Here is a 21,530-nt window from a genome sequence, read left to right on the forward strand (position 1 = left end):
TCACAGAGAGACCACATTACGTCAGACTGAAGAACTGCACGTCGGACACTGTGGTTAGCAGCACCGGAGCACCACAGGGCACTGTGCTCTCTCCCTTCCTCTTCACCTTGTACACATCTGACTTCCAGTACAACTCTGGGCTCTGCCACATGCAGAAATACTCAGATGACACTGCGATAGTTGACTGTATCAAGGATGGATGGGAGGGGGAGTACAGGAGCCTGGTTGAGGACTTTGCGGGGTGGTGCAAGTCCAACCGCCTACAGCTGAACACCTCCAAGACCAAGGAGATGGTGGTGGACTTCAGAAGGAAAAAACCACAGCTCCAACCTGCGTCCATCGAGGGGGTTGATGTGGAGGTGTATATAAATATCTGGGGCTGCAGCTGGATGACAGGTTGGACTGGTCAGCTAACATAGACTGTACACAGGAAAGGACAGAGCCGTCTGTACTTCCTGAGAAGGATGGAGTCCTTCAACATCTGCAAAAAACTGCTGTAGCTCTTTTACCAGTCTGTGGTGGCCAGCGTCCTCTTCTACGCTGCGGTTTGCTGGGGAGGTAGCAGCAAGAAGAGGGACTCTGCCCGACTGGACAGACTGGTGAGGAGAGCTGGCTCAGTGGTGGGCACAGAGCTGGACTCTCTGGTGACAGTGGCAGAGAGAAGGACCCTGGACAAACTGCTGTCCATGGTGGACAACGCCCACCACCCTCTGCACAACACCTTCATCAGGCAGAGGAGTGTGTTCAGTGGCAGACTGGTGTCTCAATCCTGCTCCACCAACAAACTCAAAAACTCTTTTGTTCCTCTGGCCATCAGGCTGTACAACAGCTCTAAGTGATGGCACTTGTGTATTTCCTTACTATCTGTACGGTCACTTTATGTTTTTAAATTGTTTTTTTAAATTATTTTTTAAATTGTTTATAATTGTATAAACTTTATTATGTTTTGCTACTGGATGCTTGAATTTCCTTCAGGATCAATAAAGTATCTATCTATCTATCTATCTATCTATCTATCTATCTAATTTATATCATATATAAATATAAACAGATATATGTAAACAATCAAAAGCTGAGGTAAAATGCAATCTTTTGAAGTGTGCAGTGAAGGGTAAACAGTCAAACAGTGATGTTTTCTTTTAAAAGTTACAAAACATCAACAGAGATACAACACACAAACTTACCCCAAGCTTACGGCTGCGCATGCGTACGTAGCCCTGCTTGACGATGTCATTGAAGTTGGAGGCCATCTTCGGAGGTGGTTAGCCTACTGGCTACAGCTATGGTGACCATCCAGAAGGTTCTTCCCCTCCGTCAGCCAGTCCTGAGCTTTCCTCTCCAACTTTTCCAAAGCTTCCAGTATCTTTCACCTTCAGTCTCGTCCGTGTCTCTCAAGTCTTTGTGTGTATCCTCCTCCTAATGTTTGTTTCTTCTCTAATATTCCCTTCTTTCCTTTAACTTTTCCTTACATTTTCTTTTGTTGTGTCCCTCATTCCTATTATTCTTGTTGTTTTCTTAGTCCCCCTTTAATTCACTCATCAGAAGTTCTTCTCGCATTCTTCCTCTCAGGCTAAAATGGACAAAGAGATAGAGGAAAAAAAAGACAGGTAGAATTGGATGTATGCATATACATTATTCATAGAAGAGTGAGAAGCACAACAGAATCGTCCATTATTTATGTTGGTGGCGCACACTTTACACTGTGGGCAAGTGTAGAGGCTGGGTGCATGTGACCATTTGGTTGACTATATTTGCCTTTATTCCCTTGTGTGAATTAATTTAATTAAATAACCTTGTGTAAGCTTGCTTTTATACTGTATACACATACCTTATGAATGAAAAGTATATAGTATGTAGCACTAAGACGTGGCTATAACACACAAACAGTTATTTGAGATGAGGCATTATCTAGTGGCTTCTAGTACTACAGTGGGGAACCTTGGAGTAATTTTTTTGCCAGAATTTATCCTTTGACGCACATATAAAACGGGTTTCTAGGACTGCCTTCTTTCATCTTCGTAATATTGTTAAAATCAGGAACATCCTGTCTTAGAGTGATGCAGAAAAACTGCTCCATGCATTTGTTACTTCAAGGTTGGACTGCTGTCATTCTTTATTATTGGGCTGTCCCACATATTCTCTGAAAAGCCTCCAGCTGATCCAAAATACTGCAGCCAGAGTTCTGATGAGAACTAACAGCAGAGATCATATTTCTCCAGTTTTAGCTTCTCTTCATTGGCTCCCTGTTAAATTTAGAATAGAATTTAAGATTCTTCTCCTCACATATAAAGCTCTTAATGACCGAGCTCCATCATATCTTAAAGATCTCATTGTAAGATATTTTCCTAACAGAGCACTTCGTTCCCAAACTGCAGGTTTACTTGAGGTTCCCAGAGTTTCTAAAAGTAGAATGGGAGGCAGAGCCTTCAGTTATCAGGCCCCTCTATTGTGGAATAAGCTGCCAGTAAATGTCCGGGAAGCAGACACCCTTTCCACTTTTAAGACCAGGCTTAAAACTTTCCTTTCTGATAAAGCTTATAGTTAGGGATGGCTCAGGTGATCCTGAAACATCCCATAGTTAAGCTGCTATAGGCCTAGACTGCTGGGGGAGCTCATCTGTCACACCTTTCCTCACTTTACTCTCTTTTTCCCCTGTTTAATTTCTCAAATGATATTATGTACATGTGACATTATTGTGGTCATTAACTCGTGTTTCCCTGTTCCAACAGATATCCTTTGAATGGTGTTACGGTGTTTGTTGTCCCCTCTTTTCTGTCTTCTCAAACCCCTGCTGATGGAGGCGGATGGCCACCCTTCCTGAGTCTGGTTCTGCCAGAGGTTTCTTCCTGTTAAAAGGGAGTCGTTTCTCTCCACAGTCGCCTCAGGCACGCTCAGGACGGGAGATTTTCGGTGCAATCTGTTGGTTTCCTTAGCTAGGAAATTGTTTTTGAATTGGCTCTATATGAATGAATTGGACTAATTTTGAATTTAATTAATTGGATTTGATTGGATTATGATTACAATGAATTGGACTCTAATTGGATGGGATTGGACTATATCATTGAAGTGCCTTGAGATGACATTCGTTGTGATATGGTGCTATATAAATAAAACAGAATTTAATTGAATCAAACACTGTAGATGTATTGACAATATAATAAACATAGAGTGTGGACTATCTAGTTGGAGAAGGTGAATCCTGTAAAGTGGCAGGTGATAGGAGATGGAGGAGGATCTTCCTCAAAGGTTTTGGGCTGAGGCAGCTCTCCTCCAGGGTTCCTGCTAAATGGTGTTTTCTTTGCTCCTGTTGTAAATCAGCTTTTGTCTTGTCCCTGAGTAAATAGATGATTGATGTAGTAAAATTAATCAAGGTGAAAAGTTTTTGTTCCCAATTTGTTCAGGCAAATTACATTTGTCTTAAAAAGGTGTCAACTGTCCCAGGGAAAGTTGAAGTTATCAGTAAAATGTAATAAACAGGCAGAGCAGCTGAGAGCCATGGGTCCAGTGTCATCAGTTTGATTAATCATGAAAATGTTGCTTTATCAACAAAAACAGATAAGTCCGAGTGATGTATAATTATCAAGATATCACTACTGAGTTGTGATTACTACTAACAGACCCATATAAAAGATTATGGAAAAAGGGAAAGATCAACAGAAAGTTGGAAGCTTGGCATGAGAGCCAAGTCTCCAACTCAAGATCAGCTGAGCAGCATCACAGTAAATAATAATTTAATCAGAAAGCTTAAAAGTTCCAAACACTTGCTGTTAGAGGTCAGTGCTAATCTCCAAACCACCATACTGCTCCATAAAGTTCCCAGTTAAATATGTATTGGTTTTCAGCATTTTACCTGATAGCTTTAGCTTTGTCATAAATACTTTCTAATCACCAAAAGATTATCTCAATATGCCATGTCCTAACTATCAATTAGATCTTTGATTAATTCAATAGATCCCAAACTGAGGAAAATAACCATTAGAAGTCCTTTTTCTTTAAATCCACAACATTTGATGAAACAATAAAAACAACATTCACACTGTTGAGTAGCTATGACTAAGTTGTGTAACTTTGAGCTGTGGTTGTTGCTGCTTTGACTAGATGAGTGAAAGGTTGTTGTGCATTGATCCTATTGAAGGCATCTGGGACCGCCCAAATCACAAGTAAAGGGTGAGCTGAGGCTCCTCTGCTTGGGTCATAGTGACTCAGCATTAAGCTATCTCAAACCTGCTTCCTTCCTCTCTCATTCACCCCCGAGTGTGAGGACAGTCCAAACAATACGTTTTGTGGTTGATCATTGACCTATATAAGAGTATATGAGTTACATATAGTTATTTAGTATACAAGTTCACAATAATAATAGAAGTTAAGTTTTTACAATAGCAAATATTGTTTTTTTTATTTTTATTTATTTGATTGAGAGAGATCCCAAAGTACATGGATAATCTGAAAACAGTTTTTCAATGTAAGTATCATAGTGAAGAGATACAAAGTAATAAAATATACAAAATAAGTCCAGTTAGGAACACAATGTTGAAAACTAGATACTAATATAAGTTGCTGAATTAAGATTTAACAGCTCTCTTAGTGTCACGCCATGGACTCATGTCTTGAGTTTTATGTTTTAGGTCATATTTGGTTTTTAGTCATGTCTTAGTTTGGTTCTCATGTTTCAGGTTCAGGTCTTGTGTTTAGTTTATGTCATGTCACCCTCTCCTGCCCTGCCATCAGCCTCACGTCCCTCACCTGTGTTTTCCCCATCAGCTGCACTCAATCCCTAATCACCCTCCACAGTATTTAGTTTCCAGGTTCCCTTTCAGTTTTTGTGAGCTCCTTCCCCGTCACCATCCATGCCACGCCACGCCACAGTTAAGTCTTTTTGCCATGTTATGCCAAGTGTTTTGTTTTGTTAAATAATTTTTCCACAGTTCAGGTTTTTGCATCCGGCTCAGCCGCACCTTTTGTTTGTTACTTTGTTTTGTAAAATAAATCTACTTTGCTAATTTGAATATCTGCATCCATGTCCTTCAAACCCACCCCACACTGACAGTTAGAGAGTTAAAGTTCAGAAGATTTCAAATGAACAGGTAGCGCTTTTAAAATATTTTTCCCCCGGGGTGGTCGGTGGGGTAGTGGGTTAAGCAGACACCCCATGTACAGAATGTGAAAATAATATGTAAAAAATAAAATATTTGCTCCTTTAACAGAAAAACTTGTCAGAGGAAGAAAAAGGTTTTACAAATTGAGACTTTATCATTTCCACCTGAAGCAGGTCTGAGACCAGACAGTCAAACCATATGATACATGTGAAAATGTCAAATTTAGCTGAGAGTTTAAAACGATATCTACATATTTCCTCTCTGCCTCTTGCTAAATGAGATCTCCTTTCATTCTAACATTCAGGTGCAGATGGTTTTTAAGCATCGAGCCAAGCTGATACTTTTTCTAAATTTGAGGGTAGCTCTTCTGCAACAACATAAGTTTTACCAGAAACATTCCTGAACAAAAGAAAACCCAGTCATGTAGTGTGGACAATGCAACAATCGCAGGGATGGCACAATAAAGATATTCTGATTCTGATTAAAGATATCATATTTTCACAACATGACTATTGTGGCCAAAAACATTCAAGATATAATTTCTATCACAATATCAATAGAACAACAACAATCTGAACTATCAACACAATAATAATATTTAATTATTTTTATATTATTAATATAGTCAATAATTGTATATTGCAATACACCGAGTGCAACTAGAAAAGTGATCACACTGGTTCTGAGAGCCATGATCTTCACATCAAAGAGTTTTTCTTCCTTATTTGAATTATTACCCCAAGGTGCAACCCATCAGGGCTCCCATGGAGACTGGAATAGGATCCGACAGAGGCAAGCCTTTTAGGGTTCCCTCCCGGGAACAGGAACAGGCGGAGGTGAGCCCTTCTGGACCACCTCTGGAGCGGGAACAGGAATGTGAAAAGCCAATGCCAAAGGCATATTACTATTGCATATTACATATTACATATTACTATTGTGTTGGACTCTTATTTTTCCGTCACGAATTTCTGAGCATTACTAGTCCCGCCCCGTTGATCCGACCGGCATAAAAAGCACACCGTTGCGTGCGCAACAATCGGGAATAGTGTGCTATCATTTTTGGCTTTCATTACTTGAAAGGAATTCCAGAAAAATGGGAATTTTGCCTTTGCAGAAATGCATTGAAAACCACAAAACGAGGGCTTTTTGGTGCTCAACGAGCATTTTGGAGGCCTCATAACTCAGCCATATGGCATCACAGAGACATCATTCAAAGTTTAAATGTGACAGGAAAGACTCAACTTCAAATGCACTAAAGGGTTTGTTGATATATTATACAGCTTTGAAACAACAGCAGTTTACGTTTTTAGGAAGAATGAAAAATGCCTCTCATGCTCCTCCCACTCTAATTTCATTAAAAGAAATATTCCTCGAACAAACACCTCTCACGTCCAAAATATCTGCCTGCTCTAGACAAATTTTTACTTTAAAACAGTATTTTTGTCCTCTTTCACCCTCATTGAGCTTGGCCTCACAGATTTCTCATAAATCACCTCTGAGCGCAGAGAGCCACCACTCCAGTTCCCATGCCCAGCCATTATAAACAGGCTGCCACATAAAATCAATGTGAAGGAATAATATTAAAACTGCCATAAAAACCAAACATATAGGAGAAAGATATAGGAGCAGAATAAAAATTCCACCAGTGGCTTCTGCCATCCCTTCTGGCGCTTACAATTCAAGAATTTTTCAAATATCACTTATACCTTTCAAACAGCAACCTTTTGCTTGAGACATACGCATCAGTATTAAACCCCAAGGTCATAAGGACACAAAGTGATGGCCCTTCTGTCAATTGGCTCCTGTCTTTCTTACACACACAGCCAGGGCTCTCAAGTCTCACGCAATGAGCGTGAAACACACGCATTTCAACAAGTTCACACGCTCACACGCCACACATGCCATTTCTCACGCTGAGAAATGATCAACTTCGTCGCACAGAAATTCTAATGGCCTATACTATAAACGAGTCAATGGCAGGTTACTGTGCGCTGGTACAGCTCAGAACTATAGCTCTGGTACAGCTGTCTTGATTTAGCAACCCATCGGCAAATCACAAAATAGAATTTCTCAGCCAATCAGAAAACAGAATTTCTTGTTGCTGGGTGAGGTCTGAAATAGCTTTCAGCTGCAAGCACACGTTTCATGAATGCACAGTGGACATAACCTATTATGCTCTGAATGCGTGCAGAAGTTGAAGACAAGCTGGAGGTGGAAGAGAATCGTCAGGATCATCAGCAGGTCATATTTTCATTTATTTGAATCTTTTATTAGTTACTATAGTTTTCCTACTCCTTGTAAAAGACCAATACCTGCCGATTAAAGTGTTCGTTGGAGTAGTAGGTCTAAATATTCAGCACACACCCTTTAACATGAGGAACTTAATGAAAAATGAAAAATATGTAGGAGTGTAATTAGGCTTCCATGGTTAATTTTTTTCAAAGGTGACTGGTATGAGCAGATTCCCAATAAGGCTATCTACAATTGCCAAACTGGTATTAGTTCTGCCGCACTGAAATGCTGATGCAGAGAGGGTTTTTTCCATGGTGGGGCTCAATAAAACCAAGACCAGGAACACGTTGGCTCTGAATGGAACTCTGTCATCCATCATGACTGTGAAAATGACTGACATTGAGCCACAGTGCTTTAAATGGGAGCCCCCAATATCAGTCATCAAGCATCAAAATCTGCCACAAACACTTACAACACTCATAAACAAACACACACAGAGAGGGACTGCTCAAGGGGCCCATTTGGGGTTATGTTTGTTTTTCTTAATTTAATTTGTCTGTTTTTTTGTTTGTTAAGACTTTGCATACCTAAAACAATTTATTTTAAAATATAGCAAAATTTTGTGTAAAAGTGAAGATTTGTGATTTTGGTATAAATAAAACAATTTCTTTGTTCTTTAAGTAGCTAGTTTATGGCGATGGGATACTGCAAGGGACCACCCCCCCGCAAAAAAAACGAAAGAAACCCCCCGCGCACACGGCCGGCCCCTGCCCCACCCGAATCTCACTCCAAGCAAACTTGAAAACTTGAGAGCCCTGCACACAGCTGTCTCCCACAGCAATTATTATGCCAACATGGCCGCTCTGTTCTAATACTTCTTTTGAGGGCAGAGCCAAGATGGCTGCCCTATTATAATACTACACTTACTCGCATTACTCGAGAGCCCGCACCTAATACAATATAACATGACAGCCTCTGTCTCTCATCGGGCAGTAGCTCCAATGGAAACAGCACAGTCCCTCTCCATCAGAAATACAGGGAACTCCACCAGAAATCCCTCACTCATGACGCCTAAAGCTGTCAGGTTTGGGGTGAGGATGGTAGGACACGGATGCGGACTTTTCAAAAGAAAACTGGATTTATTCACAGGAATAAAAAAACAAAGTACAAACCAAAGGCGCAGCTGAGCCGGATTCAGCTGGGAGTGATTGGAGAGGGAGTGCAGCTGGTGACAATGACAGACAGGTGAGGGGAATTAACTAATTACCTGAGTGAGGGAAGTAAGGGGGAAAACAATGACAAAACTAAAAACTCAAAACCAAGACATGAACTGAACACAAAAACGTAACCTAAAACATGATAACTAAAAACATAAGTCCCATGGCATGACAGAGCCCCCCCCTCAAGGGGCGGATCCCAGACGACCCAGAAATTCTGAGGGTGGGAGGGAGGGGCTCGAAGCCGGTCAGACAGGGGGCCAGACAACCGGCGGCGTGGCTGCAGTGGCCGAACAGGCATGCGGCTAGAGTACCGGCTTCGGGCGGCAGGAGGCAGTGGTCTGGTGGGCGGCCAGACTTCCGATGGCGTGGCTGCAGTGGCCGAACAGGCATGCGGCTAGAGTACCGGCTTCGGGCGGCAGGAGGCGGTGGTCTGGTGGGCGGCCAGACTTCCGATGGCGTGGCTGCAGTGGCCGAACAGGCATGCGGCTAGAGTACCGGCTTCGGGCGGCAGGAGGCGGTGGTCTGGTGGTCGGCCAGACTTCCGATGGCGTGGCTGCAGTGGCCGAACAGGCTTGCGGCTAGAGTACCGGCTTCGGGCAGCAGGAGGCGGTGGTCTGCTGGGCGGCCAGACTTCCGATGGCGTAGCGGCAGGAGGTGGTGGTCTGGCTGGCGGCCAGACTTCCATCGGTGTGGCGGCAGGAGGTGTGGCGGCAGGAGGCAGTGGTCTGGCGGGCGCCCAGACTTCCGACAGTGTGGCGGCAGGAGGCGGTGGTCTGGCGGGCGGCCAGACTTCTGACGGCGTGGCGGCAGGAGGCGGTGGTCTGGCTGGCGCCCAGACCTCCGACGGCGTAGCAGTAGGAGGAGCCGGAGACCATCCGGCGGGCGGCCGGACATCCGACGACTTGGCAGGAGAGGGAACCGGAGACAATGAATTTTGCGTACGACACAGCAGTAGTGGGATGCATCACGAACAATGATGAGTCCAAATACAGAGAGGAGGTGGAACAACTGGTTCAGAGAAAACAACCTCTGCATCAATATGAAGAAGACCAAGGAGATGGTGGTGGATTTCAGAAAGGACAAGCGCCCTTTCCCTCCCCTGCACATCGGAGGAGCAGCTGTGGAAGTGGTGTCCAGCTTCAGGTACCTGGGTGTGTATATATCCAATGACCTCACCTGGAGGGCCAACACTTCCCGTCTGGTCAGGAAGGCCCACCAGCGTCTCTACTTCCCCAGGAAGCTGCAGAGAGCTGGACTTGGGAGCTCGGTTCTGAGGAGCTTCTACCACTGTGCGGTGGAGGGCGTCCTCTGCACCTGCACCACCTCACCGTGTGGGACGGCAGCTGCACAGCTGCTGAGAGGAAGGCTCTGCAGAGGGTGATAAAGGCTGCACAGAGGACTGTGGGGAGCAGCCTTCCCACCACCTCTACACACCACGATGCTGGGGGAGGGCCCTCCGCATCATGAAGAACTCCACCCATCCCGCACACAGACTTCACAGACTGTTTCAGCCCCTCCCCTCAGGTAGGTGGCTGAGGAGCATTCAGAGCAGGACCACCAGGCTCAAAAACAGCTTCTTCCCTGAGCTGTCAGACTGCTGAACTCGAGCCGTACTCTGTAGACTCCCACCGCTCTCTCTCTCTCTCTTCACCACACACTGACCTAAAACACTTTATCCACCAAAGGTGCAATATTTCATTCATTCCTCATAAGTGCAATATTACGGACAACCTCATGCTCTCACATGTGTATTTAGTATGTGTTCACTATTTAACTGTTTATATTTTTGCTTCTTGCTGTTTATGTATATATTTTTTCTCTTGTTGTTATATTTTGCTCTAAGTACTTAATTTTTATACTAAGTACTTGATTTTTCTACTTATTTATTTAGGCTTCTTAAACCAGGACCTGAGTCCTAATTTCGTACCGTGAACATTAAAATGTGAGCTGGTATGACAATAAAAGTTCCTTGAATCCTTCAAAACGTGTATAGTCTCATTTGAGAGGTCCTCCAATGTCATTACGCAAGACGCACAGCTGCAGGTATTTATAACACCCCATAAGTAGGCCTCTAGTAAATGTGAGTATATAGTAAAAATTGACGATGACGAAAAAAATAGAAATTAAAAAAGAAATTGCCATTATACAGAGGAATCAGTGAAACTGGACGTTTTCTTTGATGGTTAATCGTGTAGCCTCTTTTTAAATTTTCACAACATATTAGGGTTACATTGATAGGAAAATAATTTGTGCATGCATTGTCTGAAGAATGATAAAGGTGTGCACATTTTCATTATAGTCTTTCTCAAGGTGTTATGACACTACTGAGCCTTTTCATAGATACAGAAAACACCAGAGGAATCCAAATGGAAGTACATAAGTGTTTTTTTCATGTGGATCTATATACCATCTCATCAGAATAAGATAAAATGATGCAACTGCATTTTTTATTTTAATTCTTGTAGGTCTTGTAGAGTCTTGTTGACTGTAGCCCTTTTCACAGATTGGTTGCAGAATATCAGCGAAAAAGTTGCTTCCTTGTTAACACCGGTTAACACCTGTTCCTCCTTTGCATCATTGTGTGTGGTGATGCCATATCTTAAGAGCTGTTTTATACCTTTATACTAGCAGTTTTATACCCTAATGGAAACATCTATCTGTGTCACTTTCACAAAGTGCCAAAAAACATAAATAGCGCAGAAGTATGGGTGAAAAGCACAGACAGCAGCTGTACTGGACAATCTTCATTATCTTATCACTTAGTTTAACTCCATCACATACAGTAGCAGATCATTGTCCACTCTGACTTCTGTCTTTTTCACAACAGAGCAAAGCTAAAGGAACAACAACAGCCGGAACACAACTACACAGCTCAGATTGTTCCACATATCTAGACTGACCTCAAGTGGCAGAAAAACGTTCTAACATGTAGACATGCATTTGGGAGACACCAACGAAGAAAAAACTATATTTTTTGTCACAGTTACTCCGTTTTCTTGTAATATGGTTGCATATTTTAAAAAATGTATTATTCCTAATCCTAATCTGAATACAGCCCTTCTGGTTCTCCCTGTGCTTCCTGTAACACACGTCTTTGTAATTTTGTACAACCATCTTCCTGTACTCATTTCTTCCCACTGTTTTTGTGATCATTCTTTGATTTTGTGCTGAATTGCAGCATCTTTCATTTCTGATTTACTCAAAGTCAATGATATAGGTTCATCAGACTGGTTAATTTTCATGGCTTCCTTTGCAACCTTCTCACTTACACAGGGATCTGTACGCTTTGCCACTGGATATTACTACTGCCATCAATATTCATATTCATCTTGTTAATATACACCTAGATTCTATGCTCCACATCAGTCATAGTCATTACATGACTTGCACTCATATCTTAATCTCAATGCTTACTATTATTCATTGATTTCATTTTATCTTCAGATAAAGATAGCTGTGTGTGATAGGAAGCAAGTGAGGAATTATTTGCATTACTGCTATATAGCATTGTCTTTGGAGGAGAAAAACTATAAAGTCTCATTCAAAACGTTTAAGCTCTTTGCTAGCAGGTGAAGAGATGTGGGTGGAGCAGTATGAGGCTTTGCAAATATGGTAGATTTCAGTTTGTTCTCATCCAGCTCATGCAAAAAACAAAGGTCTATATCCTTAACTGCGTTAAGTAGCACCAGGCGATTACTTACCTGCTTTATTTCTGTGGAAGCAGTAAGGGTGGACTTGGTTTTTAATACAATGTTTCTGCGTGCTAACATGGTTTTTGTGAAACAGAAAATTAAACAGTGTAATATGTTCTTTTATGTTTAAATTGAATTGAACGTAAAATGAATAAGTAAAAACCTAAAAACCTGAGTAGTGACAGCATTTGCTCTGTGTTTTTAACATGACTGTATGGTGTCTTAATACATATCTTCAGGATATTTACAACATTAATGTTTGCTAACCACACAATGAAGTTGTAGCTGTGGAGAAATATCAGCTAACCAGACAAGCATCCTCCCAGTAACCCTCATTCTGTGTCTGCTTAATTTTGGTAATATCTCCCTTTAATAGAAAATACATAGTGATACTCTTTTATTCTGATCATTAGATTTGTAAAACACAAAGCACTGAGTTCAGCAGTTTGTCCTGTTATGTGCAGATACCCATTTTAGCAGACAGCAGCTGATATGGCAAAAACTGGTCAGAAACTTCTATGAATATTTTAGTATGCTAAACAGTTTTTCAACAATGTCAGGCTGCCACACAAGCTCTGTCATCCTTCAAGCACACACACACATGCACACCCACTTGCATATCCAGCAATTCCTATTAGAACATTGCACTGACCTCCATCCATTGTACATGTACAGCCTAACCTAAATCATACTCCTAAATGTAACCCAAACTTTACCAAAGGATCACAATGAAAAGTGGAGGGGCTAAATGCAGAACAGTTTGGGGTGAAGTCTGTCTATCTGAGAGGGATGTGCCTTAATCTTTACTTTTTTTTTTAATATATATATATTTTTATTAGGAGGCAAAGCACATCAAAACAAGAATCAATGTCAAATCCACATTGACTACCACACCATCCCTGCACACCAATCGGCAAAATACACATCGGTAACACAGAAATACTGTGCATCTCGATGAATTAAGAGCAAGGCATACAGTCTACCTCCTAGGGCCCGCTTGCTTCCTGCTTCTGAAGAGTGCAGACGTGTCTCTGCTTCCTCCTGCTGCTTATCGCTTTATTTGCTTTTATATAATTTTATTATTTTTCTTTTAAGTGAACCAAGACTTTTTTAAATCATTTTTATTATTTTTACAACTTATCTGACGAGCCAGTGACTACAATCCTTTCAACATGCCCTGTGAAAGCTGTCGGATATATCAACAAGAAATTTGGGCGCTACAAGAAAGGATTTTTGCCTTAGAAACTGAAATGGGACTTCATGAAACGCTCCCAATGGAATCCAGTGGTAAGAAGTCCACATTTACTTCCAAAGGAAAGGGTGAAAAAACTGCTACCTCCAACTTAAAGCTAAATGATACTGTGTCTTTTCCAAGACTCTGTAAAGACAGTTATAATGGACTTGGTGCTAAGCCGAAGAATCGTCAAACTGTTGGTATCAACAGAGGATATGTAACATCACCCGGAATAAAGTTAACAAACAGATTTTTACCACTGTCAGAGCCAAATGTGACTGAGTGTAACAGACAGAGAGACGGTACAAAGCAGCAGATGGACAGAGAAACTGTGCCGAGTGTCAAGGTCAAAGATACTCTTGTGCTTGGAGACGGAGCCATATCTAATATAAACATTAACAGAATGGTTAAATGCAGCTATCCAAGTGCCACTGTCTCTGACATCACAAGATTACTACCTGAGGTACTGGAAAAACATCAAGGGGTGAAACAGCTGATTGTGCACGTGGGTGCAGTGGACATCAGAGAGAATCAGTCTGAAATCTTAAAAAAAGACTTTGAGAAACTGTTCTTGATAAAGTGACAATACCAACATTCATAAGTGGACCTCTCCCAAAAATCGACAGGAGGATCAACAAATTCAGCCGGCTGCTTCAGTTGAACACATGGCTGTCCAAAGTCTGTGAGTCCAGAGGACTGCATTTCATTGAGAACTTTAATCTTTTCTGGCAAAGAGATGATCTGTTTCAAAGAAAAGGCTCAGACCTGAAAAGAGTTGGAGTGAGACGACTGACAGATAATCTCCTCCACGCTCTGAGGCATCAGAAGGGGCCAGGGCCAGGACCAGGGCCAGGACCAGGGCCAGGACCGGGTCCCGTGCTGCCGCCGAGAGAGAAGAGGAGCCAGAGAACAGCTCCTGCCTCGCCACCCAAGGACCCAGCAAAGGATTCAGCCACAGCAGCCACAGCGTCACCACTAGCATCCCGAACACAGGATTCAGCAGCTCCACCATCGCCTTCACCACGGCCCTCACCGCAGGCCTGGGACCCACCTGCTGCATCTACACCCTCCAGAGATGTTTCACCATCGTTCTCTTCTCCATCATCACCCATGAGATTTCCTGATAATCTTGAAAGCTTGGTGAAATCGGGTATTAAATTGGTTCCTCTCACGCCAAACATGGCAAGAATTGAGAATTATATCCTCAAAGAAGCATCGAGCCCCTCTCCCTCCTAGGCCTACTCCATGGACCAAAGCCCCCCCAGCTTGGCCCGCACCACCGGTGCCCACAGTTGTCATTTCCAACAGCGTCAATGCTGTTGTCTAGGACACTAAGGGCCTCTGTGTTGGTAAACACCATCTCAACCAGAGGTCCAAGGATGGAGTGAAGAGAGGGACAATCAGACTGTCCAATCAGAGAAATCTTATCCATATCCCTTGCAAGAACACAGCATCCAGTTCAACTATAACTAATCTCAAACACGCAGTACTCAATGTCAGATCTTTAAGTAACAAATCATTCCTGATAAATAGTTTTATTTCCTCTCACACTCTTGATTTTATGTTTTTAACTGAGACATGGCTCGACAAAAACACAGCAAATGCAGTCCTGATTGAGTCTAGTCCACATCACTTCAATTTTGTGTCTGAAACATGAGAAAACCAGAGGGGTGGGGGTGTTTGTGCCATGTTCAGGGACAATATACCCACCCACAAGTTGTCATTTGGTTTTTTTGTGTCATTCAAAATGGAGATAAAACAATCTTCCATCACCATTTATAAACCACCACAGAATTGTTTTATTGATGATTTTACTGAACTACTTTCAATTGTGTGGACTGCTTTTGACTGCTTAGTCATAACAGGGGACTTGAATTTGCATGTGGATGTAGCCCATAACAAGGAAGCTAAAGAACTCACTGCTGTCCTTGAAATGTTTGGTCGAACTCAGAATGTGACTGAGCCCACCCACAACAGAGGGCACACTCTAGATGTGCTCATTTCAAGGGGTGTTGTTATTTCAAACGTGGATGTCATCGATGTTGCTTTATCTGATCATTTCTGTGTTTTCTTCGACCTGTCTGTTATACCCAAACCAGCAGCTGGGTCTGCAGTTGTTCGGGGAAGACTCATAAATGACAGAATAGGGACACAGTTTATGGAAATGATTAGGTTTGAGAAAACCCCGTGTTCTGATGTTGATGATCTGTTGAACTCTTACACATCGAGTCTCTTACATGTTTTGGATACCATTGCTCCTATCAAGGTTAGAATGGTTAAAAGTAGGCAAAGGGCGCCATGGAGGAAAGAAGAGTCGGTTAGGGCACAGAAAAGGGAGTGCCGGAGAGCTGAACGGAAATCAAGTCAAAGCTCCAGGTTCATTATGAGACTTACAAAGAAAAGCTATGTGTGTTCAACCAGACTTTGCGTAGAACAAGGGAGAGTTATTTTTCTGAAATCATCAAAAACTGCAGTAACAACTCTCGTGTCCTGTTTGCTACAGTAAACAGATTAGAAAACCCTTAAGTTTCACTGCCTTTAGAACTCATTTCTACATCCAAGTGTAATGAGTTTGCAATATTCTTCAAGGCATTAAAAATGCAATCATTTCCACAACACAAATAACTACTCTGCAGCCAGCTAGACACCTAGAGCTGACACATTTCCCACCTGTTACTGAAAAAACAGTCGAAGAGACCATCTGCAGTCTGAGTTCATCAACGTGCTGCCTTGATGAGTTGCCCACTAGATTCCTAAAGTCTGTGCTGAGCAGTTTGTTACCACAACTCGCTCATCTAGTCAACATCTCACTCCAGATTGGAACATTTCCAAAGGCCTTAAAAACCGCCGTCATTAAGCCCCTTCTAAAGAAGAGCAATCTTGATGCCACAGTACTGAACAACTACCGGCCCATATCAAACCTGCCATTCTTAGGCAAAGTCCGAGAGAAAGTTGTATACCAACAGCTTAGTGACTTTCTCCTGTCTAACAATGCTTTTGATACTTTCCAATCAGGCTTTAGGCCCCACCACAGCACTGAGACAGCTCTGATCAAGGTGACAAATGACATCCTCCTGAACACAGATGCAAGTAAAGTCACAGTCTTAGTTCTGCTGGACCTGAGTGCTGCCTTTGACACAGTTGACCAGGCGATCTTATTACAGAGGTTAGAAGACTGGGTGGGAATCTCTGGTCGTGCTTTAAACTGGTTCAAGTCCTATCTGGAGGACAGGAAATATTTTGTTGAAATTGGTAACTGTGTCTCAGACCAAATGGCTATGACCTGTGGGGTTCCCCAGGGGTCAATCCTGGGACCCGTGCTGTTCAATCTGTACATGCTTCCATTAGGCCAGCTAATACGCAGCTATAATGTGTCCTACCACAACTATGTAGATGACACTCAGATCTACGTGTCACTGACGGCAGGAGAACACGGGCCTGTAGATACATTGTGTCACTGCATCGAACAGATCGGTGTGTGGATGCAAAACAATTTTCTCCAGCTAAACTCAGACAAAACTGAAATCATTGTCTGTGGCCCACAGAAACAAAGAGAAAGTGTTATCAGTCACCTTGAGACTCTCTCTAATACCTAACTATCAAGTTAGAAATCTCGGGGTAATATTGGACTCGGACCTGAACTTTAACAGCCACATTAAATCAGTAACATCAGCAGCTTTTTACCATCTAAAAAACATTGCCAGAATCAAAGGAATAGTGTCTAAACCAGACTTAGAAAGACTGATCCATGCGTTTGTCTCCAGCAGGTTAGACTACTGTAACGGCCTGCTCACTGGGCTCTAAACGGGTTATAAGACAGCTGCAGTACACCCAGAATGCTGCTGTTCGAGTCCTGACTAGAACCAGGAAATACGACCATATTAGTCCAGTGCTCAGGTCTCTGCACTGGCTTCCTGTCGCTCAGAGAATAGACTTTAAAACAGCTCTGCTTGTGTACAAGTCTCTTCATGGTCCAGCACCAAAGTACAACTCTGACATGTTAGAGCCATATGAACCAACTCGGGCTCTGAGAACCTCAGGGAGGGGTCTCCTGCTGGTGCCCAGAGTCAGGACTAAACAAGGTGAGGCTGCGTTTCAGTTTTATGCTCCTAAAATCTGGAACAGTCTTCCAGAAGATGTGAGACAGGCCTCAACTCTGACAATGTTTAAATCCAGGCTGAAAACAGTTCTATTTAGCTGTGCATATGACACCTGAAAGTATTTTATCTGCACTCTTCACTTTTAAATTAATTAATTAATGGGTTTTTTAACTCTTTCGTTGCCATTGACGTCTATAGACGTCAATTTAAAAAAAAAACGTTGACTGCCAAAGACGTCTATAGACGTCAATTGCGTTTTTTAACGGAGCGGGCTGGGGAACAATCTAGCGGAGTTTGTCACTAAATCTTAGGCTTGTAAACACTAAACAGAGAATATACTCGCAAAATTACCCGCAAGGTGGCAGCAGTGCCACTTTGCACCAAAAAAAAGCTTGTTTTCTCAATTTTTTGGTCAAAAACAACTGTTTTTGGTGAAACCAACCTATGTTCTATTGTCTATTACTAAAGGACTGAAAATGGTAGAAACAAACTTTTTTTTCCTGATGAAAGAAGAGAGTCTACTCTTTCTTTTGGTAATTTCGGTGTGTACATAGTCATAAGATACACTTTTCTGTGGGTCTTGGAAAATCAGTCAAAATACTGTAAAACACTACAGTATGGTCTCTCTGCACTGAAAATGGCTGGCAGCCAATGAGTTAATGGGTTTTTTAATTTTTATAATTATTATTATTATTATTATTTTATTTTTATTTTTTATTTATTTATAATGATTTTATAGCCTTCTTGTGATTTTATGTAGCTGTGAAGCACTTTGAATTGCCTTGTGTATGAATTGTGCTCTATAAATAAAATTGCCTTGCCTTGCCTTGGCTAGGAAGTTTTTTCATGCGAACAAGAACGAGACATTACACAATTCAAAGAAAATCATAATAATAATAATGATAAATAAGTAACTAGAAGTTCTATTGTATAATAAAATAATTAAGCATTAAAACTACATAATATAAATAAAGCCAAAAGCCAAAAGTAGATACATAAATAAATAAAAGAGAGAGGGTCCGTCAATCCGGGGGCAGGGACTGGAGAGAGTGGAAGAATGTAAGAAAGGGAAGCCACTGGTTATAAAATTTAGCAGAGTTACCTTTCAACGAATATCTGATCTTTTCCAACTTTAGAAAAGACATGGTGTCATTGAGCCACTGACTACTGGAAGGAACATTAGTCGATTTCCAGTGAAGAAGAAGGTGGCGTCTTGCCAGTAAGGAAGTAAAAGCTAAAATATCTAATTGATTAGAGGTAAACCGATTATGGTCTTCTGGGAGCCCGAATATGGCAACATGGGGGGAGACTTTTATGCTCACAGTAAGTATTTTTGACATGGTATCAAAATAATTCAACCAGAAGCGAGAGAGTAGTGGACAAGAGTAGAATGTATGGGTTAAATTGCAGGATGAGGCATGACATTTGTCGCATTTGTCGGAAATACCGGGATAGATTTGCGACAGCTTTAGAAAAATGGACTCTAAACAATACTTTAAACTGTATAAGTGTGAGACGAGCGCAGGGTGAGCTTGTGTTAATTTCCTTAAGAGCAGTGTCCCACCAGTCATCCCCCAAGTTTAAATCCAGTTCATGTTCCCAGGCAGCCTTAACTTTAATAATTGATGAGCAATTAAAAGACAGGAGTTCATTATAAACCTTAGAGACAAGTGATTTTTAAGTGGATCATGGTTTAAAAACACCTCCCACATTAGAGTAGGCGGTGAGGAAGGAAAAAGTGGAAACAATCTGAAAGTATCGAAAGAGATGAAAAGGTGGGAGATGAAAGTGATCTTCTCTTGAGAGATCTGTAAAACTGCGAAAAATACCATCCTTGTAAAGGCCTTTAAAACATTTCAGGCCTTTATTATGCCATGTGAGAAAGGCTGAATCTGTAAGCGGTGGTCGAAATAAATCTTCAGTAAAGGAGCTGATGTAGATGCTGACTTAAAAGGATAGTTCGCCTCTTTTGACATGAAGCTGTATGAAATCCCATATTAGCAATATCATTTATGAACATTGACGTACCCCCGGCTGCGTCCTGTGAGCCAAGTTCCAGCCTCGTTTTGGCGAAGTTGACGAAGGTAGTCCGGCTAGTTGGCTGGGGTCGCAAAAATAAAGCGTCTTGCTTCTCAAAACAATATGCGTTCAAAAGAGTAATACATTTGCATCACAAAATCGTTGTGCAGGAAAAAGTAAGACCTCACAATCGCTTGGCGCTATTTTTGCCTCCCTTCATATCAATGCGTACAGCCACCTGCCGATAGCCGCACCTGTTACGGTGTTTACTGCTCGGAAGCAGGGGATTGCTCGGTCTGCACTTCGGTCTGCACAGTTTACATAGCCCGTAGTGATAAGAAGAAAGAGAGAGAATATTGCTAAGCGATTGTGAGGTCTGACTTTTTCTGGATAACGATTTTGTGATGCAAATGTATTATTCTTTTGAACGCATATTGTTTTGAGAAGCAAAACGGTTTATTTTTGCGACCCCAGCCAACTAGCCGACTACCTTCGTCAACGCCAAAACGAGGCTGGAACTCGGCTCACAGGACGCAGCAGGGGGTAAGTCAATGTTCATAAATAATATTGCTAATATGGGATGTCATACAGCTTCATGTCAAATGAGGCGAACTATCCCTTTAAATTGGAAGTACTTCCTAAACTGATACCAAATTCTAAGTGTGGAGTGAACCACTGGATTATTTGTAAAGCCAGAGGTATTGGATGGGATAGAAGAGGTAAGTAGAGCAAGTAAGGAGGATGAAACACATAACTGTGCCTCCAACTTGCACCATGGTAGATTCATAGATTTGAACCAAAATTAAATTAAGTGAATATGTGTTGCCCAATAATACAGTTGGAAATGTGGAAGTGTCAATCCACCATTGAATTTACATCTCTGAAGTGTGGATTTACGGATCCTGGGAGCCTTTCCACACCATAAGAAATCAGAAATAGTTTGATCAATTGTTTTAAAAAACTGTTTTGGCAGGTAAAGTGGGAGAAAATGGAACAGAAAAAGAAATTTGGGCAAGATGTTAATTTTAACTGCGTGAATTCTTCCAATTAACGAGAGAGGCAAGCTTCTCCATCTTTGGGAGTCAATTTTAATTTTAAACATTAAAGGTAAAAGATTTGCAGAAAAAAGAGACTTTAACACTCTGGTAATGCTGATCGCGAGATACCTAAAGCCAGACCGACTCATCTTAAAAGGGACATTGACTCTGTGAGCTGTGATGCTGAAGCATAGATAGGATAGCATTCACTTTTAGAAATGTTCACTTTATAGCCTGAGAATGATCCAAATCTCTGGAAAGCAGATGAAATGGAAAGGACAGGGTCTGAAACATACAACAATAAATCATCAGCATAAAGCGACAACTTAAATTCTGTGCCCAATAGTGAGATCCCTCTAAAAATGGAGGAGGACCTCAGAAAGATTGACAAGGGCTCTATAGCAAGTGCGAACAATAGAGGAGATAGGGGACACCCCTGTCTGTTAAAGTGAAAAAACTGGACTGGATGCCATTAGTGGAGATGCTTGCTTGTGGGAATGTATAAAGGAGACATATCCACGAAATGAACCCATTTCCCAGTCGAAATCTGTTTAGTACAGTAAATAAACAGTCCAATTAACTCTGTCGAAGGCTTTTTCAGCATCAACCGAGATTACTACTTCGGGTGTTGTTGTGGTAGTTTTAGAGTAAATAATATTTAGCAGTGTGCGGACATTAAAAAATAACTGCCGCCCCTTAACAAATCCAATTTGCTCTTGTGAGACAATAGTTGGTACAATATTTTCAAGGCGACAGGCCAAGGCTTTAGCAAGGATCTTAGCATCAACATTTATCAATGAGAGAGGTCTGTATGAGATGCAGTGATTTGGATCCTTGTCTTTTTTTAAGAGGAGACTTATGGAGGCTTGTCTTAAAGTGGGAGGGAGAGTGCCATATTCC

General features: G+C 41.8%; 1 protein-coding gene across 1 annotated transcript in view; it reads right to left on the reverse strand.

The window, feature by feature from the left end:
• Nucleotides 1-21,530, reverse strand: part of dok4 (docking protein 4) — a 97,975-nt gene that overhangs the window by 39,147 nt on the left and 37,298 nt on the right. Inside the window, exon 2 of the mRNA XM_075466900.1 lies at nucleotides 1,185-1,570. Coding sequence (XP_075323015.1) covers nucleotides 1,185-1,250 — 66 coding nt within the window. The 5' untranslated portion in view covers nucleotides 1,251-1,570. The remainder of the gene's footprint in view (nucleotides 1-1,184; nucleotides 1,571-21,530) is intronic.

This window comes from Odontesthes bonariensis, chromosome 1 (assembly GCF_027942865.1).
Source record: "Odontesthes bonariensis isolate fOdoBon6 chromosome 1, fOdoBon6.hap1, whole genome shotgun sequence".
In the NCBI taxonomy this organism is placed as follows: domain Eukaryota; kingdom Metazoa; phylum Chordata; class Actinopteri; order Atheriniformes; family Atherinopsidae; genus Odontesthes; species Odontesthes bonariensis.